General features: G+C 40.9%; 1 protein-coding gene across 2 annotated transcripts in view; it reads left to right on the plus strand.

Annotated features, from left to right (window-relative positions):
- Positions 1 to 26,023, plus strand: part of USP22 (ubiquitin specific peptidase 22) — a 91,115-nt gene that overhangs the window by 56,055 nt on the left and 9,037 nt on the right. For both annotated transcript variants that reach the window (XM_033073748.2, XM_033073746.2), the window contains 4 exons: positions 10,500 to 10,669; positions 17,231 to 17,378; positions 23,283 to 23,388; positions 25,154 to 25,312. In XM_033073748.2, the coding sequence (XP_032929639.1) occupies positions 10,500 to 10,669; positions 17,231 to 17,378; positions 23,283 to 23,388; positions 25,154 to 25,312 (583 nt within the window). The remainder of the gene's footprint in view (positions 1 to 10,499; positions 10,670 to 17,230; positions 17,379 to 23,282; positions 23,389 to 25,153; positions 25,313 to 26,023) is intronic.

Genomic DNA, 26,023 nt, shown 5'->3' on the forward strand with positions numbered 1-26,023 from the left:
ATATTAATGTTGTTTCAGTTCTTAAACTCAGATTTACTTTGTTTACAAAGATGAGGCTGGAACACTTCAGAATACAAGAGGCATCAGGGAATATTGCAGAATCTCATCATTGAAGAGATTTCAAAACAATTCAGAGAAACATTTGTCAGGAATAATACAGGTACTGTTAATTCTGAATTGAGGTATAGGGATAGATCAGGTGAACTTGTACAGCTGTTTCCTGTGATTTTAGTGGAAGATCCAATGCATTTTTCAGTGGCTTGGTCAAAACCCCTCACTTTTTATTTTGGAAACACATTTCTTAATTTAAATTCACAGGGAAGAGATACTTGCAGTCCCTTGTCTTGCTTGAAACAGCTTCTCTATTTACACAGGCCATATGAAAAATTAACCTTAAGGGGTTTGTTTGTTTGGATTGCCAGATATTTTAGGAATGCTGAGTCATTTTACCAAGCTGAGGGTGTGCACGCAGGAGCCAGTTGCCACCAAATCAGGAGGAGGAGAACTTAAAGGACATCAAGTGCTCCTGCCCTGTCTGTGTGCTTGGTCTTAATCTGGGCATGGAGCCACTGCAAACCAGTGGCAGACTGTAACCTCAGAGCCCACACTTGCCTTGTGTGAAGTGCTCTAGACCTGGAGAAACAGGAATAAAACCAATCCTAGCTGATCAGGACACCTCCAGAGAATCAGGAGCACAGTGCTGAGCACACACAGCAATGCCAGGAAATGGAATTACAGGGACTGTGCCCTAAGGCAAGGAATGAGAACTGGGCAGTGGAAAGGCTCCTGTTTTGGCATCATCAGTTTGGGAATTGGCTCAAAGATAGAAGTAAAGTAAAGAGAGTACTTGGTGTGTCTGGCACACTGTGCACACTCAGGAGTCTTTTCTGGCTTGGAGGTTTTATCTGTGCAATAATAATATAAAATGATACACTTTGTGTTGGATCATACTCTTGGAAACTTGTTTGATGTGTTTGCTCCAAGGATGTCACTTGCCCTTAGGTTCCTCCAACAATAGGTGTCTGAGGAGGATGTGTGGAAAGGCCAAGCTGTTGCTCTGGGGAAGGATCTGTAGTAAAGCCATCTTTGGTAGTCATTGCTGCGAGATGTCATTTTCCTCCTAAATGTGGCAAAGGCAACCTTTCTTGAATCTCATCTCCATTTCTTGCTGGTTATTTCTATGTCATTGCTAGAAATCCTTTAAGTAAGCCACAAACACATATCTCCTATGCTGAACCCTGGGTCCAGTCTTGTGTCACTGTTATGATTTTAATTGAAGGTGCAGCATGATACAGGGACTCCATTGAGCTCCTCCAGAGCTGATTCTAAACCTTCTTGATAGCTGCAAACTGAAATTTTCCTTGACACACAGTAGCATGTGTGACACAAAGGTAATGAACTGAAATACCAGACCCAGGCAATCTCTTTGCATTATCCTGTGACTCTTTTTTTGCATTACTAAATGGAGAGAATGATGCATTGAGCCACAAATGCAAAAGCCCATGCACAAAATACCTATGTAGTCTAAAAATAACACTGAGGAGAGTTAGCAGCCCTCATTCCAGCAGCAGCTGTTACCTGTTCTCCATCCTTGCAGGGCAGGTAATTTTGGTTTCCAGAGCTGTGAGGTCGAGTAGGGATGCAGGGATGAGGGCTGTTCACTGCTCAGCCTGTGGCTTTTGGACACCTGCCTGCACTGGGAGTTTGTTACAGGAGAGGGGGTGAGGAGTTTTGGGAGGCACTGACACTCCTGCGTCCCTGTTCTGGCACTGGCTGTGTGTCCTGGCTGGCTGTGAGCTGGGTGAGGCTGCTCAGAGGGCAGAGACTCCTTGCTGTGTGCAGGGGGTGAGTTCAGCCTTTCTGTGACACCACTTCTGCAGTTGGGATCAGGTGGGCTGAGCTGTGGTGTGGCAATGCCCTCACCCCCTCCTGCTCTGTGTGCTGTGTACCAGGTGTGATACCTGAGCAATCTCAGGATGAGAAACAGGGAAGGGCATCAAACATCTCTCCTGAGTCAGGTGCACTGGGCTGACAGAGCTGCCTTTGGAACCTCTCCAACAGCTCAGAGTCCCAAACTCCCTCATTGCAATGTTTTCTAACTGAGACAATTATTTTTAATATCTAATTAAATTTTACTTCTTGTGAGCTCAGTCTTTTTTTATTATAGTTTTGGTAGGTCACAGGAGTTAATTACAGTCCTCATTGTAATGGCCTGTAACATGCTTGAAAATTGTCAGCCTGGCTGTTCCTCCACCAACATCATCTGGTTTTAATTAATTAACTCAACCAGTGGATTCTTCAGTTGTTTCCTCAGTCTCAGATATTAATTCCATTCAAATTTTTACTTGACTTTGAATAATTTCTTTTCAAAATGGGTGCTCAGTTCCAGTCATCATGCAGATTTACCTGTCACCTGAGCAGAATGAGCTGCAGGCCTTCTCATGTTCCTGTTAAGTTCCAAAATGCTGTTTGTAGAAGAGCTACACCTCAAGATTAAGTTGTTGAGACTGAGTTACTGTAACCATTGCTCCTTATTTTGTGTTTGTCTACTTAATTTTTCCTTGTTTCCTACTTCACAATTGTTTTTATTGAATTTAATTGATTTCAGATAGTTTCTCCCCTTTAACAAGTTGCTCTGGAGTTATTGTTTTGTCTTCCAATTACATTTGCACTGTCCTGATGTGGTTTGTCCCTTCTCTAAGTGTGTATTATGTGATGTCACTGAAGCTATTGAATAAGAATAGGGAATGCAATCAATTCCCTGTTAACTAAGAGGGGTGGGGAGCAAACTAAATGCTTGAAAAACATTATTGGTGTTTCAGAAAGTGCTGTTGTTCCCATGTGGTGTGGATGGACCAAGTCCTCTTCATAGATGTGCTAGAAAATACATTATTCTCTGCTGCTGAACTGCTGCAAACCTCACTGTGCTTCTATCCTGGCAGTATAATGTAGGTGGGTTGTTGCCATTTGGTAACTTTTCATGGGTTTATGGATATTTTAATGGAGAAAAAGAATAAAAACATTGACTTTTGAATGGCAATTCTAACTCAACATAAAGAATAAATCTGGAAAGTCTCCTTGGAATGCTGAGGTCACTCCAGAACTGCCCAGTTGAACACAAATATGCCAGAAATTATCCAAAAAAAAGAGTTGAAGTTGCCCTGTGAGCCTGATTAAAGCACTTGAATATGCTTTTAAGTGTTGAATTTAAATCAAAACACGTAAGGTGAGATTTTTCTTAGAGATGGGAAATATGAACAACTGTGTTGGTTTGTTTATTTTGAACCACTTAAAATCTGGAAGGAGTGAAATTAATTCTCTTTTAGAAAAACAAAACCACCCTTGGTCACCCTTAGGAAAAGGAAGTACAGTAATTTCACCATTATAAGCCGCACCATTTTGACTAAAATTTTGGTCCAAACCCAAAGTGCGGCTTATAATCAGGTGGGGCTGATATATGGACAAAGAATGAAAAGTTGCTGTTTTAGTTTGGACATGTGTCTGCTGAGAAAGGCAGGAACTTCTCTTTGAAATGGAGAATGTAAACCCCCTCCCTCCAAGTTATTATAATTTTGAAATCAAGGGGCTCTCAGGCAAAGGTATGGGAATTAGGAATAACAGTTCTTTACTAGGGAAATTAAAATAGAAATACAGCACTACAAAGAAACAAACCCCAAACCCTGACACAGTCAGAGTACAACCTGACACCCGTCAGGCAGGGTGTTGGCAGCAGTCCCATTCCATGGTGGCTGCATCCTCCTGCAGTGACAGATGTGGCTCAGCTGGAGCAGTGCTCCTGTACAAGGTGCAGTTTCCCTCCGGAGCTCCAGTGGGGATGTGGAGAAATCCGGTTTTCCTCTGGAGTCCAGTGGAGAAAGGGGCTCCCTTAGTGTCCCAAAACCTCTGTTTTTATCTTGGTAAGAAATGTTGGGCTCTTCCCCCTGGCTGTAGCAACTCCCAATGGGATGCAGTAATTTTATCAGTCCCACAGTGGGACTCAATGGCCATGAGCAGAAAATGACTGGCTGGAGGAAGGATGGGTTGTGAAAAGATAAAGAACAATGCCCTGCCTGGTTTCAATGGATGGCCCATTAGCAGAATATCACCAACAGAGATCAGGATCACTGCCCCCACCCTCAACAGATGGTGATAGAACAGATCCCTTTTATCACATCCTGTATTGTAACCCAGGACAGTTGCAGACAGCCGGACATGCGGCTTATAATCGTGAAATTACTGTCAGAGCACCTGGCTGAGGTGCCAGCCTGCCCTCAGTGCATGGGACACATTCCCCTCCTGGCCCTGGGCTGTCACTTGCTGGGGTAGAGAGGGAATTGTGTCTGGATCTCTCCCTGGGGCTGCCTGAGCCGGTTTTGCCTTGGGGCAGAGCTGTGGTACCAGTGAAACAGGTCAGTAATGAGGATGAGTTCCAGCAGCTCTGTACAGGAGTGACACACCAGCACTGAGAACTTGGGGGTTTGATGATTCAGCCTTATAAATAGTCCTTGTCTTCTGGTGTGCTGATACATCCAGGGAGGAATAATGACTGGATTGTTTTCTCTCCACAGTTAATGATTTTGCAATACATGTGCCACTCAGGGCATATTCTTCTTCCCTCCAGTGCAGCAGCTTCTGTAGTTGGACTCCAGGGTTGTCAACTGGAAACAAACTCATGGACAGTTTCCTTTTGTGCACATAAGCAAATTTTTTGCTATTGAGCAATCTGTTACTTCAATAGAATGGAAAAAATGCAGTGATCCAGAATCCTTTAGCTGGAAATGGGAAAGTTAAAGATGGGATTTCATTTAAAATGCAAATATTTCTTTTTCCTGTGATGATTTTTTTTTTTCATTCCAGAAGGCCTATTCTGATTTATTTGCCTTTCTGCTGTGTAGGAATGGCTAAATTTGTAGGTTTTGGTGCAGTGCACAATGCAGTGTATCTAAAATAGTCTGTAATTTACTTCCTCTCTGTTTGCAGGAGTTATTCTTCACAGTCTTATGCTGACTGCTTCTGGACTCAGTGTCTTCTGTATTATCAGGGCTTGTAGATGAAGGGGCTGGTTTTTATTTGATTCCTGTCAGTGACAAATGAAAATACTTATTTATAGTTAAAACAGGATAAAGAAATCCTAATTTTTCTAATGATATTATCTAAATACAATGTCCTCTGTCATCCTCTCAAGCTCCCAAAACTGCAGGGTTCAACATGGCCTTTGAATCTTGATGTGCACACACATGTATATGATATTCAAGAGATATTTTTAGATAATGGAATGATACAGTGAAATATTCATGTATAGAATATAATATGTATGTATTGCACATCTCATTGTCTAAATTAAGATCTATTGCTCTAGAGCTCTATTCTAACTTCTGATTTGAAAGGCTTAGCTTGAAAGTTGGGTAGAGCAGAAGAGTGAGTGGAGCTCTCCAGGTTGTGCCTGTTGCTGATGGAATAGCTCAGGGGTTGTTGGTGGTACAGCTCAGGGAAGGTGTTTGTTTCCAAAGGGATTTACAGTGATTCAAACTGAGCAGGGACTGACCTGGCAGCCCTGAATAGCTGGGGAAGAGGAGTCAAGTCAGAAAAATAAAAAAAAAGGGAGCATGAGCATGTTTTCACCTGGTTCAGCAGTGACCCAGCAAGGAAAGATTATTGCCCTGAGTGTTCATCTTCACTTCTTTGATCTGTCCTGTAATCCCTAGCTTGGTGTTGCTGTCAGAACTACTCTATTGTAAAAAAGATCTGCTGATGAACCAGTGTGAATTAATGAATCACATATTTTCTTTTTCTTCTTTTTCTTCTCCCTCCCAAGATAATTTTTTCTTTCAGGGTAGATTGCATGTTCTGTGTTTGTTGGAAGTCGTTGAATTGTTCAATTAGTTTTTAAGATCACATGGTTGAAGTTTCTTCATTTAGTTTTGCTGTGGCAAAAGTTTCTGTAGCTTTTTCTTAAGCAGTTGTCAAAACAATTTAATAGCCAGATGTGTTATTGGTAAGCTTGTAAAAAATGTTCTCTAAAAACCTCTGAAGAAAAAATGAATTTGACTTAGTGTTCCTGCTTCTGTTACTGTGGGTTTCAGTCCCTGAGAAAGGATGCTTGGCTGAAGTGTTGGGGAATAAATTCCCCAAAACTGCATGGTTGGGCTTTTTTGATCACTCACATGATCATCAGTGTCACACAATGTGATGAGTTTTCCTGTGTGGACTTGTAATTTCACATATCTGTATACTGCTGCTTTCTGAAATGAGTTTTTTTGTATTAACATTTCAAAAGGGATTAGCTTTGGAAAATAATTGCTGTCACTAACCCCATTAGCAAAACTGCTGCTCCTGGCATGCAGGTGGAACAGCAGCTCTGGGTCTGACTGGGCCAGTGTTTGTGGCAGCTCCATTCAGGTCATGTGTGATATGTTACACACCTGAAACTTGAGAGCTGAGGGAGAATTTGGGTGTAGTTTTAGGTGCCAGGGCAGTCTTCTGTTGAAATACTCTCAGATAGATGCTCTTCAATGTTGTTGCTGCCAATTCCTGTTGGATGAACATAGGATAAAGATCCAAAATTATTCCAGAAATCTTCACTGCTGTGCTACACTGTTTGTTTCCAAGTGTGATGTTGAACTGTCTTTAAATATTTCATTGAGCTGTTCCTCAGCTTGCACTGGCTTGTGACATTGTCTGGTGGAACTGCAGGGAAGCATCAACACCAGATGGGGGACTGGGGGTAGGGGACAAAGATTGCTCTAAGGTGTTGCCAACCTGTGCTTCATGTGCATCTGAATGATCATCTGCTTGTCTCACCAAGGTGCATTGTCCAGTGACTGCTGCTCTTCCTTCCACAGCTTTCATTCCACAAAAATCCCAGGTTTCTGCATGGGAGATTTGTTCAGACTGGTTTGTTTGCTGTTTTTCCAGTCCCAGCCCAAAGCCTGAGTTTAAAGGCAAACAGAACCTCCCCCATGAGGACAAGATTGGGTTTTCTGTATTTTCTATTCATGTGTGGTCCTCTCATTTCCCTGCTTCCCCACCTCTAAAAGCTGTAGAGTTGCATTTCATGGAGAAGTGGAATTTCCTTATCTTGTGTTGGATTTTTCATCTGCCCTGTGTGGGTGGACTGGCAGAACCAGTGTTCTGGATCTCAAGTGCTGTTGCCCAGTGTGGCAGATCTATTGCTTTGAGCATTGGAAAAACAGAACCCATTCCTGGAAGAAGATGGAAGAACTGAAGCTGACAAAGGTAAGCCAGCCAGAACCCAGTCTTGAGACCAAATGTACAGAGAATTTCCCAGATGGGTTTCCCTGTGCTCAAGGCATTGCAAAATTAAATTTCTTGCCTTTCTTATGCCGTGCCTGCCCAGCAGAATGAGAGTAGAGTCTGTATTCCATGCATGATGATGAAAGGATATTTCCTTCTTTTATGATTATACCATATATGACAATTTTGTCTTGACAGCAGCATTAATTTATTCCAATATTTACAATTGTATCAGCAAGGTTCAGAGCTAAAACTGCTTTTCCTGTGAAGTACATTTACCACAACAGCACACATCCATGTGTAGAAAATATTAAGTGTCTCACAGGTTGCCCTTGCTCATTTCAGAAACAATTCATAAGAAACAAAAATAAAGACAGTGCTATGAAGCAGAGCAGAAGTTGGTGAAGAAATTTATTTTAGTCGAGGTTGCAGCCTGCTGGCAATCCTGAGGCTCTGACACTCTGCTCTCATTAGAGCCTGGTGGGACCACTGTTGGTGCTCCAGCAGAAATGCACTGCTGCATGTGAGGTTTTGGCACATTATTTTTCTGTTAATTTATGAGCCACATGTTGCAATGCTTGGCTGTTCCAGCAAAACATTGCCAGCCTTTATTAAAAGGGAGGGAAGAATAGGTGTGGCAGGCACAAAGATTTTACATTCTCAATATGTTATTGACCAGAGTGCTGTTCAGGCTTTAATTTTCAGGTTTTCTTTCCAACAAAACTCATTATTCCCCATAAAAGTTAAGCACAGTTATTCTGAGTTCTGTCAGCTCTTTAGTTTACCTACATCAAATTCTGATGTTTTTCAGTGTGCTGCAATTATTTATGCAGTACCTGGGCTGTAGTTCCTCATACCTGTTCCATTTCAAACACCACTTTAAGAGACTGTACAGCAGCTGCAGTCATTGCTCCCACAAGGATAAGATTGATGTGTGCTCCTTCCCCTTTTTCCTTTTCAACTGAGTAAGTTCTCATGTTTTGCTACAAATCACCATTTTCTGATTTTTATTGGGGTTTGGAGTATTCACATTTCAGCCTTGTCTGTTTTGCAGGTTGCTTTGTCTGGGTTCATTCAAGTGAAGTCCCAGCACATGAATCACTCCGCTGGATCCATGAAAAGCTGACACCAAAGACCAAGCAAGCAGAGTAAAGCAAGAGCCTTCTGAGTTTGATGCCTGTAACTGTCTCCTGGTGGCAACTCTGAGGAAGATTTGATTCTTGTGGTCACAGGGAAAGACAGTCCAGCCACAGGCATGTAAAAAATGATGCTTAATAAATGATTCCAAAAAGCTGCCTTGATGTGTTTGCTTTTGTGACTGCTCTATTAGACACCAAAAAGCACTAGGGGGAATCTCTCTAGATTTACTACTGGTTTTCCTCTAAATTTTTGTGCTGAACAGGCTGGCTTTGAAATCTGGTGCTAACCAGAGGGAGAAATAAGGAGAGACTCTTCTGCTTCTCAAAATACCCTGCATGTCAGGGAGCCTTCCAGCCTCCTGTGAGCACAGCCTGTGATTTAAATCAATCCAGTCAATTTTAAATGGCAGGAAAGGAGGGGAGAGGTAAGCAAGAGGTACCAAAACCTTTCTCCACTTGCACAGCACAAACCCCCTCCTGTTGTGACATTGTTTGCAGAGAGGCAGACTGGGAATTGAAATAGGATTGTGGACCAAGCTGAAGCATCACACAGTATTTCAAGCTGCTCCAACAAATTAACTATTTAACACTCTGCTAATGTTGTGCACACACTTATTGCCTCCCAGCATGAAAATCAAGCAAATAATTGCAACAAGCTTCTGCCCAGTAGAAGTCACTGTACCATAATGAGAAACTTTGTCCTGTGAGTAAACAGAAGGAACAGGGAAGCTGTTGGAAGCAGGTTGATGTTGCTTTAGATAAACAGGAAAAAAAAATTGAGGAGTGCTGTGTGTCCTGCCTTCAGCTCCGGGTGCAGTTAAGCTGGTGTGGTGCTCTCCTCGGTTCCATAGCAACTGGACCACACCCCCTGGAGCTGCAGGATGCTAAAGAGCCCTTGGAGCACTATCTGCTGTACTGCACGGGAACTGCACCACCTCTGATTGCCTCAGCACTGCCAGCTCTAAGGGTTTTTCCATCCCATGGAATGGCGAGGAAATTCTTCGTTCTCTGTCCAGTAATCCTGTGTTTTCTTTCAATGTTTCTGTAGTAATCCTGTTTTTATTGCAGAAGAGGACTGTTGGTTTTAAATCAATACCAGAGTAGTATCTGTTGGTGCATTTTATCTCGTTTCAAAGTAAGTTGTTGATTAGAAATAAGCATTCTTGGCCACCTGATGCTCTTCTTGTTTAGTGCTCCTGTATGGTGGTGTTATGTTAACATTTTTTGGAAGAATACTCAAGGATTTGAGCATGTTTTTCTTCTCACTTAGACTTTGCAAATGACTGAAAAGCTTTCCCCACTCCTAACCTCTCTTCTGTTGTGCAACAAAAGAGCTTTCCTTTAAGCATCTTGGTTTCCAAGCACAAGGAATCGTCTCTGGGCATTACTGAACGTTTGACTTAAGGTGTGATGAATCCTCTTATGCCAAGTTGAATTTTTTGATGTATGCTGTAGATTAATGTTTAATTTACCTAAAACGAGCGTGGAATTAATGTTGTTCAGATTTTCTTTTCTAAAGTTGTTCTGTTCAGATCTTGGGTTTTATACAAAATCTTCTAAGTCTGCACTGGATGTCACAGCCTGACTTGGTTTGTCAGGGCTGTTTCCTTTGCTGCCTGTCTTAGAAAAATGATTATAACAGTACAAAAACCTTATTCTGGCTTCATGACCCGCATGGGAGAAAGCTTTTTAAACAACCTGGAGACCTACTCACATTTCTTTAAATGTATTGGTTTCTTACTGTACTGACTTACCAGTTGTTGTCATTGTACTTTGGTATCAGTCTTGGGGAGGGACATGTTTTGGTGATACGTGGCACAACAGCCATTGCAAAATAATGGTATTGGTGTTGCTGAATTTTTAGGTTTCCTTATTTCTCAGAATTTAAAAAATCCTAGTGTAGTTCAGAAAGCTTCTTCAGCTTCTTCTGATTTGAGTACAAAAATGCCAATAGCCTCCCTAAACCAGTATAAAACTGTATTTGGAGCTGTGCATGTAACCCAGTCAATCCATAGCAATATTGTGAAAACTATATAAAAATGCAAATCTGCCACTTTTTCAACTTGATAATGCTTATGCATCCCCTCCCCCTTTCTCTCTTTATAGGTCTACGAGGGCTAATCAATCTTGGGAACACATGTTTTATGAACTGTATTGTCCAGGCACTTACCCACACTCCACTGCTGCGAGATTTCTTCCTCTCCGACAGGCACAAATGTGAAATGCAAAGCCCCAGCTCATGTCTGGTCTGTGAAATGTCTACTCTCTTTCAGGAGGTGAGTGCTGTTTCCCACACAGCATCACCTTGTTACAGATGCTGTTTCTTACCCCAAAAGGAATTGTGTTCTATTTGCAAATATAAAGGGAGTGCAAGTCATGTTTCCCCTGAAAATGTAGTAAAACAGAGCAGTAAAGATTGAGACCTTGCTGTCAGGAATATCCAGCTGCTGAAAAGAAAACTGATGGCTTTCAAATCCCATTCTGAAGTCATCCTTGTTTAGGTAATGCTGGTATTGGAAATAATTATAGTGCTGCCTGTTCTTCTGAGACTGATCTGGGAGTCCTTAGTTTTAAAGCTGAATGTGTGCTTTAATTAAAGGTGCAAGTTGTAACTGGAAAATATGTCATGAGCTCTTTGGGTGATAATGGGAGTGAGAATAAAGCAGGAGTATACATCCTTGTGGTTTCAGGTGCTGGATTATGTAGGGCTGTATGAATATTTTAAAGATCTCAATTCAGTGCTTGTTCACTGGCAGAAACATCTCTTCTGTGCAAACCCAGTAAGGACCAGGAAGGAGGATAAAGAGAAGTGAATGTGTTGCTACAGTTTGTGTCTTCCATGTACAAGCTGCTCTTCTTTGCCTTTCCCACTCAGGAAATTTGCTTTGCAGTGTGTCTTTACTGTAGGTCTGGTCTGTGCTGTGTGAGACAGGCACAGGCTTTTCCTTAATAAATAGTCAAGGAGCTTTATTACCTGTCTGTAAGGATTGTGGCTGGATATGGGCTCCTAGTTTTAAGATGTCTTTCAAAACAAACCCAGTTCTGTGCCTTTCCTTCAGTAGATCTGCCTTCTTGGTAAGTAAAATAAAACCAACCAAAAAACCAGAAAGAGCTGCAGTGTATGTGCTGTCATGGAGCATTTAAAATTGCTGGAGATGTCTGCACACAGAGCAGGATTTCTGTGGATGTGCTGTCATGGAAGTTCATTCTGACAGGGACCAACCTAAAATAGCTTTGCCTTTATCTTGTGATTTTCAATTTGATTTTCCTCCTGTGCCTTTTTCACGAGAGATGATTCTTTTTGGTCACTGCAGGTGAGTTAAACACATACAGAAGAAGGTAAAGCCCCCTTAGTTGTCCCAGCATAAAGTTGTTTTCTGCTCATACTCAAAACTTCTGAGGATTTGCCACATTTCATGCTGCTTATCAATCATTGGCTTTATGTTACATTTCTTATTTTTTGTTCTATTTTTCAGTTACTCCTGAGTCTCTCAGGAAAGGAGGTAAAAACAAAAGGCTGGCAGACCAATAGGTAGCAGCTGTAGGATTATTGAAACCAGATGTGCAGTTAAGTGGGGAAATACCACAATGCCTAGATAAAAAAAATCAGTCATGGAATAGAAATACCAGTTTCTGTACATTGTTAATACAGAAACCTATTTGCTTATTTAAAACCAAGGAACTGTTATATTCTTGCTATCCTTTTATCAAATAGTGATATAAAGTCTCATGCTGATGAACATCACCAGACTCTATTTACACATGCCTTTTTTTTTTTTAATCCCTTGGGAAAGGGGAAATGAGTGTTACATTACAGATTGAGAGGCTGCAGGAAAGATCAAGACTCTCTAGGTAATGATTTTTGTTTCCATTTTTGTGTGTGGAGCCCTGTTGATGGCTCAGGGTGCCTTTTGCTCTACTCTGAGCATGGAACAAAGAACAGGCTGTTATCCAAAACAGGGCTTAAATGCAGCATTTGTTTTAGTTTCAATTGTAACCAAGTTTAATTTCACACACAACTTTGAGAAGCTCAGCCTTCATTTTCAAATCAAAATTCATGCCTACACTTGCATTAGTTCTATTAATTCAGTGTTCTGCAACATGAGGGTGTATGGATGAGGGAGCAGCCATATCTGTGCCACCAGACTGCAGCCAGCAATAGTCCCTGTCCTTATTTCACATTAAATACTGCAGCCATGTGCTGTGGGAGGACACAGAAAGTGACTCAACCTCCTTGAAGTAAAACTGGAGCTTAATCCTCCTAAGCAAAGCTGTTGGGTCTGTAACCAACTCAGTATATTTTAACTCAAAAGCAATAAATACCTTGTTCTGCTCGTGGCTCTGTCAGCACCCATGGTACAGTTCTGTTCTCAGTGAGTTTTAATTTCTCTGCTTTCAGAATTAAAAGGAAGATCTTGCATTTTTTGGAGCAGACTGGTTATGTTTCATGTCCCAGCTCTATGCAGTGATTGTAATGAAGATTTCTGTCCCTGCCTTTGCAGAGCTGAGGTCTGAGTGAAGGGAGGCAAACCAGGAGATCTCAGTGCTATGGTTAAGAATTCCTTTGTAATTGAATTACCAGGGAAACTTTGATTCAGGTTCTGTCTTGTTTCTACACAGCTTTCCCACCAGGATTAACTGGTGTGGTTATCCCAAAGCATTTTACCCAGGGACAAACAATCAGGGCAAGGGTTAACTTCATCTCCCCTCCACCCTTCTTTTCTGAAGGTGTGATCTTAGGCAAATGGAATGCCAGGAGATCTGCTCAGTGCCTGAGTGGGAGCTCTCCAGGAGGAAAAGCAGACTGTTTTGAACATTAAATAAAACTTACTATATATAAATAAGTTTTGCTCTTTTGCCTCTTCAACAGAAGTTACCCATCTCACTTTATTTCTTTTTTTTTGTTTAAGATCATGTAGTTATATAGGTTGAGTGATTTCTCTGTGATAAATAGGAAGCTCCAAAGTTCTTCCACCTCGAAGTAGGTTGGTGGTGAGTAATGACTATCAGATGGTTCTCAGGACTGAGGTGGTTTTTTCCTGGTAGCTTTTCTGGCAGGCACACCAAGCATTGAGCTCTGTTTGTTTTAAAAATATCTCACTGCATCAATTAACATTCTCATTTGTGCTACATGAAACCTATTTCTCAATAGAATCATGACCTGACTTACACTGCATAAGAAAAGGAATGAAAAGGGTTTGGGAGTGACAGTGGTGAAGCTGGATGGGGGGAAGACAGAGCACACAGAATCCATTCATTGAGCCTTTTGGCTGAAAGGGTTGCTGCACTCCTTTGTACCTGCTGGTGTTTGTGTTGTAGTTTTGCTTCACCAATGAAAATGAATTTCAGAGTGATCCACACCTTGAGGTTTACCTAAATCCTTTCCAGAATGGCCACTGAGGATGGTAGGATTAGATCTGTGACTGGAATGGTGAGAATACCTGGGAGTAGAGCAGAAGGCAGTGCATTCACTCAGAGATGGAAGGAACAAATCCTTGCTTTTTCCCATCATTACTCATCCTCCTGAGCCTATCACAGTGCACAGCACAAGCATGGCAAGAGCTGAGAAGTGAGGACCAAGAAGGAAAAGGAGGAGATGATTTATGGCTGTGATATCTGAAGATGCTACTCTTAAAGTCACTTATGCATAAAATAAGTTGAAACAAAGGTACAAGAGATGGGGAAAATGTAGTTAAGGCTCTTTACATAGACAGAAGCCTTGCATTTATTAATGGAAAATAAAAGAGTTTGTGCTGATTTAGTAAAACCTTTTCTCTGAAATAACTGTAAAACATAAGTTCATGCAAGCAAAATGTATTTTGTGATTCTTTGAACCATTGTTCTTTGGGAAACCTGCAGCAGATGTTTTCTTGCATGTGTTCGTGTATTGCCCACTCCTTTAATCTATTGTAAATTGCCAGAAAAGTGAAAGTCTTTACTGAGAGCCAATTTCCAAGAGAAGCTTTTGACTTCTCAAATTGGACTTGAACCTGGTACAGATTTCTGCCTATAAACTCGGAATTACAAAGCTCAGAGACTGTTTAGCAGATACATGTGCAGGATAAATCAAATTTATCTGTTTATTCACATAATTGAGGAACTTCTGTGCATGTTTTTGGCAGGAGGATGAGAAGGAAGTACAGATGTGTAGGATGGTGGGGTCTTGTCTTGTTTTAAAACCTCACTGGTGTCTGTATATTTTTGGTAACAATAATGCAAATTGCAAAGCCTGTAGTTTTCTAAATCCCCCATAGATTCTTTCTAGAATGCAACAGCAAGTGTTCTAAGTGGAAAAACAAAATTACTTTTACTTGGGCTGTGTGTAAGAATGGAGGCTTTGAATCCTGGTTGGTTTGTTCCTTTCTGCCCCCCTCCTTTTTTTCCTGGAACAGCAATTAAGAACTATATTACCCAGCACTTTGAAATTGCTCAAACTAGTTCTCTCCAGTATAAACAACTGATACTGCTGAATTTAAAACAAATCTAAACAAAACAAAAAGTTTAAATTATGTTTGGAACAGTTGTGCCATTGAAGTGTTTTTAAAGGTGACTTGTAAATACATCATTGTTTATGTTTGCACACTTCAGTGAAAAGGTTGGAATAAGACTTTACATGGACTCTTTTCCTTTTTTGTGGATTGGAACAACCCTGATAGGCTGCTCTTCCCAGCAGCAAGGAAATGACAGAGATGGGATGGATGTTTTATACATTCCAGTCAAAATATTGCTATTGAATGTACTCAGATTCTTTGTTTTCTTTAATATTTATTCGAGCTTTTCCCCCACCCCACATTCTTACCAGGCAGGTTTCTAATTTTTTGTGTGATAATAGTTAATAATTTGCTAAAGCTTTGTGTCAGATCCTTCTCATCCTACTGAGGCAGCAGAGAATGTAAAATCTGCTGGCAGGTCTTGTGTCTGCAGTGGAGTAATTACATGGAGTGCTGGTGGTTAAAATGACCGGAGAGCTCTGGGACTAATTGTGAGGAGTGACAGAATAGGGAAGTTTTATTGCTGCAGTTCCCTGAATTATGTTGAGCAGCAGCTGCATCAGCAGATTTCAATTACCACACTGCTGCTCCAGTCCCTCAGTGTCATCCTTGTTGGCATCAGAGTTAACTATTGATCTTTGTATTTATAGGAGCATTTTGTGGTGTTTGGCTGCAGAGGTGCAGCTTCTTGTTTGGGAAGAGTGCAGCTTGTGAGGAAGAAATTTCTGTGGGAGGAAATACAATAAAATCATGTAGAGAACCCTGTCAATATGAGGACTAGATGAAGATTGTGCTGCCTTTTGCCAACCTGTCCCTTAAAATACAGTGTTTTCTCTTGGCAGGTTTGTAGCACAGTGCTTGGACTTAACATAAAATACTCAGAGACTGTGCAGGGAGAAACCCAGGGCTGGGGAAGGAAGCTCACTTTTCCAATAAGAATGAGAATTATGTACTGCTGGGGGTTTAAATCTTGATTTTGTTCTGTGTATTTGCCACTTACTGTCTTCTGTGGGAAGAGTAACTGAAAAGAAACCGCCATGGATTTGATATGATCTTGGGAAAACATAATTGTGGTGTTGCAGGCAGCATTTACTGGCAGATAGCTTTGCTGAAGGTGAGGGAAGGCAAAAAGACTCACAAATGTTCACTTATTAAAAATAAAATGTTGCTCTGTCAAGTGAATAAACTCTTCTGGGCCTTTTCTGACTCCTGCAGGGACACCACAAACATCCCTGGTTTGTTTTTGGAGCTGCTATCACTGTGCAGGGATAAAGGAAGGGCTGAACCTCAACCCAGGGAAACACACCCTTAGCATGGGTGGTTTTTTTGGGGTGGGTGGGTTGGTTGTGGGGTTTTTTGTTTGTTTTGTTTGAGTGTTTTCAAGCAGGACCTGGCTGGTTTTTAATTTTAAAAAGTTTCTGTGAGCAGTGTCCTCCTGCCCTGTGCTGATTTCCCTCCCCAGCTGTGTCACCCCCCCAGCAGCAGCAGTGTTTCACATCAGGCTGTGCTGACTGAATAATTCATCTGTGCACTCTCTAATGTGCATTTGGCAAAATCACCTGGGGCAGTTTTAGTCACTCCAGAGCCAGCTCATCAGATTCTGACTGAAGCAGATGAAGGAGCAGATGCAGGACCTGGTCTAGCACCAGATTCCCAGGCAGGGACACCCTGCTGGAGCAGTGATGGCAGCTGGCTTTGGGGATCACTGACTGAATGGAGACCTTCAGCTCTGCAAACAGCTGCCTCAATAAAGTTGTTTTTAAAGCCTTTTACAGTGAAAGGCCAGTACTGGCATGAGGCTGCTGCCCTGCTTGGAAATATTTCCATAAAATTGGAGTGTGCACAGCATTTGGATGCAGAGTTGTTGTGGGTCAGGGATTGGCTGGCAGTCAGAATCTAATATTCTCATCTTCAGTGTTTGTTCTGATATGGGGGGGGCATTTCATTCACATAATTTGTGAATGAAATTGCTGATCCTTTTCAAATGCAGGATCTTTTCCTTTCTTTCTTTCTTCCCCAGGCTATTTTAATAAATCCAGTGGTATCAGTAAGCAAATTGTGAGTGATGCTTGTGTCTGTCTACCCCACTCTCTGCACCCCCACATTTTTCAGGCTAATCCATCACAAATGGATGGAATTTCAGGGGAGAAAACTGAACTGCTCCATTCTGAGATCACTTCTGCTGTAGTCTGTGACAAAAGCTGTCTCTCCTTTATTATTATGACCATCAAAACGAAACAGTTTAAATTGATTTGACTAATTGCACTCATTTAACTTTTGAATAATGAAATGCACTGAGGCTGTGCAGGTTGTTAACAGTGATGTCCTTCTCTTTGCTTTGAGCAGTTTTACTCTGGGCACCGATCTCCTCACATTCCATATAGGTTATTGCACCTGGTATGGACTCACGCACGGCATTTAGCAGGGTACGAGCAACAAGATGCACACGAGTTCCTCATTGCTGCATTAGATGTGCTACACAGACACTGCAAAGGTAAGGCTTGTCCTGAGGCTCAACAAGGATTATTGCATCAAAAGGAGGTAGAACCATCTCTACTTAAACCAAGTCTAGTGCTAGTAAAACCAGCACTCTTAACAAATTCCTTTAAAAGTGTTTGGTAGAGTTAAAATATTTATAAATAAATAAAGTGTTCCCATTGTCAAAAAGTACCAAGAGTTAGAAGCAGACAAGGCTGTACATTGGTTTGAATCACCATCATGATGTTCTCTTATTGGTTGTGAGTCACTGTCTTTTCTTTCAAATTGCCATTTGAATTCTATTTATACTTGAAGTAGTTAGAACTCTTACTCAGTGTGTCATGGGGCTGATGAAAATAACAGGACAGAGGTTATGTCTTAATAATATTATTCTCCTTAAATATGATTCTACTGTATTTCTAATACCAAGTTGCTTACAGAAATGTGAATATGAAAGCAGTGGGTGGTGGCTATGGTATCTTGCTTTATTAGTCTGTATAGAACAATATGTAATTGTGCAATACAATAAAAATATCCAGTGCCTTGCTTTTTGGTATGAAGTATGTAAGTCTTGAATTTGTATTATATGAAATGATGTATTTTCTGTTCCTTAGCTGAAGTCAAGCTGTACTGAAAATTTCCCAATCTGCCAATGTTTTCTCTAACTTGTTTCACTTACTGCAGCAGTGAAATTTTTACTCTTCCTCCAAGGGAAAAGTAGTAGGGTTGATACTAACAGAACAAACAAAAAGTTCTTGGTTATCAAAAAGAAGATTTAAGCACTCAACTTTGCTCAAATGCTCTTAGGAAAAGCACTTAGGGTTTAGTTTTTTGGCTTATCAGAGGACTATCAAAGGGAAGGCTGCTGCTGCTTCCCTGAACCATTACTTTTATCTCTGAGGTTGCCCTGTGTGACAAGGGCTTCTCACATCCATAATTGGTGCCTCCTAAAGAATCTTCTCCAAAAAAATGTATTGCTGAGGACAGGAGTGCACAGAGCAGTTCCTCTGTATTATTAATATCTGTCATTTGACAACCACTCACTGGATTTCAATAATCCAAATTAAACTGATGTGGAAGTCCACTAAGGAACAAAATCTACCCAAATATTGACTTCTCACTTCTTAATACTGAATAAATTCAGCTGCAAACAGAAGCACTTCTTTGTTCCTGTTAAATTTCTGAACCATTGATCTAACAAATCTTGAAGTTTTTTCATCATTTCTGGTATAGGATAATGCTCATATTTTTTCTACACATCCTCATTAATTAATGAAGTAGTATTTGTGTCTCAGGATTGTAAAGATAAAAACTTGCAACTTTATAGGTCCCTGAGCTTTTCTCAAACTGATAAAGGATCTGAAAAGACTTTAGAAAAAAAAAGTGGCTTGACTTTAAATGAAGAATCTCTCTGACATATCTTCCTTGACATCTCTGCAGCCAGCTTTTCAAATTTCTGTTTCTGAAGAAATAGAGAGGCTTTTATTAAATCATAGTAAATAATCTATACCACATCAAGGTAATTTAAAAGAAGTGGTTGAGCAGTTGTGTGGGAACCAAACATGTTAATCTAATCCAGAATTTCAAGTATAGTCATGCAAAACCACATTTGGAATGAACTAGTTTTCAGTATAATGAGAAATTTTTCCCACTTGTGTATCCACACAGACACACTTGCATGTGAAGTGTGCAGATGTAAAAATATTATTACTAATAGTGAGAATATGTCCTAGAGCTACAATAAGCAAATAATACCTCCCCTGCCAACATTAAATATTTATTTTAATGAACGAAAAAAGCTTTTAAAGCTTCCAGTCAATAGTAATGAAATTTTGCAATTAACACACAGTGAAATAAAAGAAAGTAATGGGGGAAATTTTGCTCAAGTTTTTGGACATTATTCATGATCACCAAGGCTTCAGGCACCAAAGTAAATGAAACTGTTCCTTATGTATAAATATCCAGTGATGTTTGTTTGGCTGCCATTAGTCTTGTATCCCTTTTCCATCCCATGTACTCAGCTGTCTTAGAAGAGTCTTAATCTAGTGAAGACTAAGTTGGGAATATTTGTTGTTGATCTGTTACTGCCTAAATTAAGAGAAATATGTGATTTTGATGTCCATGTAAAGATAAATTTTGTAATCCTGTAACTGTCCTGAGATGATTATATGGGCAGGCTGGCCCAGGTAGTTTTGTCTGATCTCCATGTGGATCCTGTCTGAGGGGTGACAGATGTGCTGGCACTGTTGGGTTGAGCTGTGGCATCTGGGCAGGGCATATTCTGAACCCTCACTAGGGCTCCTCTGTGCTGCTGAGACATAGAAAATATATAGAAATATAGAAATACTATAGAATATAGAAAATGCTTCTGAATGAAAGGGGTCAAGTCTGTCTTACCTGTGCTTCACTTTTTCATTTCAACAGCTGGAGCAGGTGATCTGACTAGAAAGTAGTATTTTGATGGAAAAAGTAGTATAAATAATCTGTATTTCTGCCCAGACTGTCAAGCATTAAGTCAGCTTTTAGTCAACATGACAGATGCATCTTTATCCCCAGCTCTGGGATAAATTCAGGGTTCTAATTCTGCAAACTTCCACATCAGTGGAAGGTTCCAGTCATGCAGGCACTTTTTAGTTTCCCACCTTTGTCTCAGACAGCTTCAAGCCTGGGGAAGCTTAGACCAGAATTACTGTTCTCTTAAAAGGATCAGAACTTCAAGTCAAAAATTACTGTTCTGCCCAGTGACATCACTGGCTGTGGGGCTTTCTGTACTTACTGCAGGAGCAACAGCACTCATGTGGCAGAGTGCCACTTGTACACAAAGGTTCAAAAAGCAAGGTAAAAAATAGAAGTAATCCAGTGTTTTTATCCCAAACTTTATTCAGTCTAAAAAAAGGGAGAGTGGTACTTTAAAGCTGATAATTCCTTATTTATTTGGATTTCTTGAAGCATTTTTTATTCACCTTTAGCAAGGGGTGCTGGAGAATAAATCTGAAACCAGAAAAGGAATGGTATACTGAGATTTGGGAGAAAAACACTGCCCTGCTCTGTGAATTCTGTATGATATTCTTAGGAATTGACAGAGCTTGTGAAACTTGTCATCTGCTCTGATCCATATAGATTTGTGTGTACACTGCTTTGGCAGAAATTACAGGCTCTTGTTCAGAACACCAGGGACCAAGGCAAAGCAGAAATATTAACATTAATGTCTTGTTTTGGTAAACACCCCTTTAAATTCTGACAATTCTTGACTTCCCTTTTCTCATTTAAAATACAGAATGGAAGATTGAGGCAAAACTTGTGTTTTTATATCATAACCAAAAACAATCTTAAAAAGTTCTCTGCAGCTGTTTTTACAGTTGCTGTACCTTTAGTGGTATATTAAATGCCTAATTTGAACCCAGATTAACATGCTTAATTATTGCACAGACATAGTAGTAACCTGTGTGGGATTTTTTGAGAGTTGCATTTAATTTGAGTCCAAACTCCTAAACTCAGTTTTCATTATCACATTAATGTGCACATTGATGTATTTTTAAGTTTGCTTGTAGTCTTGTGCTGACCATTCTTAGAAGCTGCTGATTTCCCTGATTGGATTTAAACCCCCCAAAAAAATCTGAAATTAAAACCTCATTTGGGAAACAGAAATGTTGAAGGGAACCTTAACTTGAGCACAACAATCTAGCAGCTTCTAGTTCTCAGCTGCATAATATACCTCCCCTCAGCATCTGTTCCATATTGACAAGTGTGTGTAGGTGGTAATCTTACTCTTTTTTCCCTCCTCTCCAACCAAATGTCATGGGAAATAATGTTGAGTGGGTAATACCCTTCTGTTTTGCTGGGAACAAGCTTGCAGGATATTCATTTGAGACCCTCTCATCACTGATCCTAATTGACTTGTGTAATTGAAAAGGGAGAGCTGAGCTCTCTCTGGAGGAGGAAATGACTGTCTGCTGAAGGTGTCCAGCTGGGATGGTACCTGGAGCCCAAGGAAAAGCTCTCAGCTTTGCTTTTCTCCTTCTACCCCCTCAAAACAAAGCAGAGACAGTGTTTGAAAAAAGGAGATTACAAGGATGTGGTAGTTGCATGTGGATTCTTTAAAAAGCAAAAGTGGAGTTTTAACTAAAACCCAGTTAATTCTATGTGGAATTTTTTTTTCTTGAATGCTTGTGAATGTAAGTGAAGCTTTTTCTGTAGGTGAAGGCTGCCCTGCACAGTCTCTATCCTGCATGCCCTCTTCATTAGCTTAGCATAATTGAGCTCTTTAAAAGCTCTTAAGTTCAGTAAGATTTAGCTGAAATTCCCATCAAGAAACGCCTCAGACCGGGTGTGATAACCCCCAACTTGAACCTCATACACTTGAAATCTAATTTTAGAGCATTTTCTTCAAGAGTCTTTTTAAGGAAACAATGTGCTTTTCTTGGCAATTCAGACAAAAGTTTCTAAAGCCTAAATCTGGCAGCTGAGGGAGAACTTTCCTGAGGCATTTGGAATCTAATTAACTCAAGTGGCCCATTGCAGCTTAGCAGGTATCACCTATGACTGCTTTTCTGCACTTTGTATCCTGTGCAGCCTTTGCCAGATTATTATATAATGCTTTTCAACATAATTCTGAAGCTTCACTGGAAATAAAAGAATACAATTCTGTCCATTCCTACTACAAGAAAATGCAGCTAGAGCACCTTAGACACATAAAAATGGACTATTGCCCTACTTTTAGAATTTTTTTTGTTTTTTCAGGTGGTTTTTTGGACATTGTTGAGTAGAAAATAATTGGTTTTGAGAAATAGCTGAGATTTGAGGAGTATTTCAGTTTTTCAATCTTAGCATTTCAGTTTCAGAAATCAAATACTTCCCAGTAAGTTAAATACCTGGGAAACCTGTCCAAACTTAGTTTTGTTGTAGCAGTTGCTGTTGAAGGAGGTGAGAAAACATCTTGAGATGTATTTTTAAAAATAATTAGCTGGTGATGTGTAGTAGTTGATGTGTGCATCTCTGATTGCAAAGCAAGCCCAGTTTGCATCTGTCCTTCCCAAGGAAAAGAAGCAGTGGACAGTCTGGAAATGCAGGAAAAAGGATCATTCCTACTTCAGCTGTGGGGAATGGAGGGACAAGGCTTTGAAGCTGAGAACTGTGTGAAGAAATGTTTGGTTATTTAATACTCTGGTTATTTTGAGACACTGGATTGGTCTAATCTCAGCACTCAAATCCTAAAAATGACACTTCACTCCTGGGGCCTGCAGTGAGTGTGTGATGCCTAAAAGATGGGAATGTGTTCACTGTGCCCCTGGGGAGCTCAGAGGATTGCTGTGCTCTGGAGAAGCTGGAGGAGGACACAGCATTATCTCCTCACTTCAGAGGAGGTAAATCTTTCATTTTCCCACTGATGAGATCCTGCATGGAAGCTGCACAGGGATGTTGAATGGCCAGGATGGAGGCAGTGGGCTGGGGATGGGTGGCTCTTTACAAACCCTCTCCCCTCACTCTACTTGCAGAAGTTGACTGGGAAAGAAGTAAAAAGTAGCATTTGCTGAAGTTTCCTCTCTCTGGGAAGTTTAAATACTGATCTTCATGAACCACCTTGGCAACTCCTTTGTCTTAGGAACTGATCTTTGTGCCAGGCAGTGCAAAGCAAACCTCTGTAAAGGGAGATACCCTCAGCAAGGGTTTGGCTAAGAGCTGCTGTGGCTTAAAGCTTCACCCCCTTTAACACCTTTTGGTTATCTTCTATATTTTTCAAGGAATTCTTATCTTGTTTCCTTGTTTTCTTCAATGCACAACTTTTGCAGGGTCTGTGTTGTCTTTGTGAACTCACAGTGTAAATTTGTGTTAGAAGGAGTTACTGGAGACACAGTCCAAGACAAACCTCTGTTCCCTCAGAGGATTTTTGACTTCTGAGCCTGTGTTTGCATTCCTGCAGGTGATGATAATGGGAAGAAGGCCAACAACCCCAACCACTGTAACTGCATCATAGACCAAATCTTCACAGGCGGACTGCAGTCGGATGTTACCTGTCAAGTCTGCCAGTAAGTCACTTTTCCTGATCCTGGGCTCTGATTTGAATCTGCACCTCCTCCAGTGCAGTGCACTGAACCTTTCCTCTCCTGAATACCAATAAATACCAGCAAAACTCCAGAAAGACAAGAGCTATGTAAGTGCAGCATCATGAGGCACCAGCGCAGATTTCCCAGAGAAGCTGTGGCTGCTCCATCCCTGGGCAATGTTCAGTGCCAGGCTGGATGGAGCTCTGAGCAGCCTACTCTAGTGGAAGGTGTCCCTGCCCACAGGGAGTTGATCTTTAAGGTCTCTCCCAACCAAACCATCCTGGGATTCTGTAATTCTGTCAGCTAAATGCAATCAGTTACCAGTTCACTGTCACATATCAAGACATACTTAAAAAGCTGCCTGGAAAGTACCACAGGTTTATGCACACAAACCTTTTACTAGTCTGGAAAAGGTTGTTGTTTTGCAAGATCATAAGGAAAATACTTCCAAGATCTCTTTGAATTTCAAGATACATAATTGCAACAACATTTGAAGAAAATTCTGTTATAGAACTTCATTTTCCTTCAGTCAGGAGCCTCATATATCATCAGGAGAGGTTTCAAAGAGGCTGATGCCTAATGTAATCTCAGGTACCTGAAAAACCTTTACAAGAGTATGGAAAAATTTATTTATAATATTTGTATTATTTATTATTCTGTTCTGCACTGGAACAAGTTGACTTCTCTTTGGAGATGTTTGGTGTTGCCATAGTGCAGAAGTCAGAGTTCTTGTTTTTTGTTCTGCCTTGCATTCTTGCTGTCCTGCACATGGGCTGGGCTTGTTTGAATCTGCTTTTATTCTCAGCTTCCTGGAGGGATTTGCAAAAGATTTACTGTAAGGAAAACGTAGGAAATTTTGTTCTTTGCCTGGTAGAGCCACAGAATCCTTATGTAATAATGCAAAGCTTGATTTGTTATGACACAATATTAACATTGATGAAGCTTTGACTGAAGAAGTTTACTTTTAAAAATTGACAACTTTTGCATAAATAAAACAGGGGGGAAAGGTAGAATATTGAAGGCTTAATTAGATTGCAGAGAGAAAGACACTAATTTTGGGGTAAGAGAGAACTCAAAAAATAAACATAACAAGGGTCTTAGACCTGAAGTTCTCTTGAAAATGTGGATACTGGGAGAAAATATTTGAATCAATAGCAGTTAAAATTTTGAGCAGCTTTTTCCACAGTCTGGCTCTTGGCTTGTCTTCAGCTGTCTTTGGAGAACTCTGATGGGGAACACAAGCTTGGTGCAGTTATTCTTTGCCCTCTCCAAGGCTGTAAGAGATGCTGAGAGGAACTGCAAAGCTGAATTCAGTGCATTTGCTGGACAGCAAAAGTATTTTAAAAGTCTTGTCTTTTTTGGGGTAGCCTAAAGCACCATCTTCCATGTGTTCAGCATGCAAGACCAGCTTGTTGTTAGATGTTAACTGGTTTATACTGGTCAGTAGTGCCTCTGTCTCAGAGCAGCTCTGCTTTGAGTCTCAGTGCTCCAGTGAGTGGGAGAATGTCTTAAATACTTTCATTTTGCATTTAATACATTTCCCTAAAGATACAGCTTTTAAATAAGCAGGGAAAGGATCAGTTGTGGGAAGCCACTCTGGAGCAGCTCTATTTTCTGTCATCTCTGAGTGCCCTCTAGGGGTGATGGAGATCCCAAAGTCCTTCACATTAAGTACCTGGAGTGCACCCCAAAGCAAGAGAGAAACTGCTTCCTTTAAAGGTGTGTGGACCCCTTGTCTCCCCCACAGTGGCGTTTCCACGACGATAGACCCGTTCTGGGACATCAGTCTGGATCTGCCAGGCTCTTCCACCCCGTTCTGGCCGCTGAGTCCGGGCAGCGACGGCAGCGTCGTCAATGGGGAAAGCCACGTGTCGGGCACCACCACCCTCACAGACTGCTTGAGAAGGTATGCTGGAAGCTTTCTTTTTGTCTCTGGTAGTTTTATCAGGAGCTGAGAGTGCTGATATTGATCAACCATCCCTCAGGAGCTCACATCAGCCAGCAGAGAAAGATCAGAGGCATTGCTTGGCGCGTTCCACGAGAATCTTTATTTCATGCCAAGGGTGGTCAAGCAGCATCCCCAGAGACAAAGGGCAGACAGTCATATTTATAGGTTCATGGGGGATTCAAATTACAGCCAATAAAAAGTTTATACAAAAAACAACATCCAATCTAAGTCAAAAGTTCTAAAGGTGAACTGACCAATTACACAAACCAATTATCTTCCAAGATGTTAGAGTGTGACCAAATTCTTAAGGAATTTGGCTCAGCCTTGGTACCTAGGATACCTTATCTATTATAGTAAGTTCCAGGGGAAGATGGCTTTGGAGGAATTGTATCAGCCACAGTATGGCCTGCCACAAACACAACTGAGGCTGGGAGAAAGGCAATTCGGCTTCATCTTCTTCTCCAGTGGCTCTGAGCACTGGGGTTAAGTGATGCTTTGTCACAGCTCTGTCCCCAAACAGCATTTTTACACATATTTTTGGTTTTCACATGTAAGAAGTCTCAGAGCAACAATAAACACTCAAAGCCTTTTGCCACGTGATGTAAGAATAAAACAAATTTTGCATTGGCTTCTCCCAGGAAATGTGGTGTTACATGATTAAAATCATTA

This window comes from Catharus ustulatus, chromosome 16 (genome assembly GCF_009819885.2).
Source record: "Catharus ustulatus isolate bCatUst1 chromosome 16, bCatUst1.pri.v2, whole genome shotgun sequence".
Taxonomy (NCBI): Eukaryota; Metazoa; Chordata; class Aves; order Passeriformes; family Turdidae; genus Catharus; species Catharus ustulatus.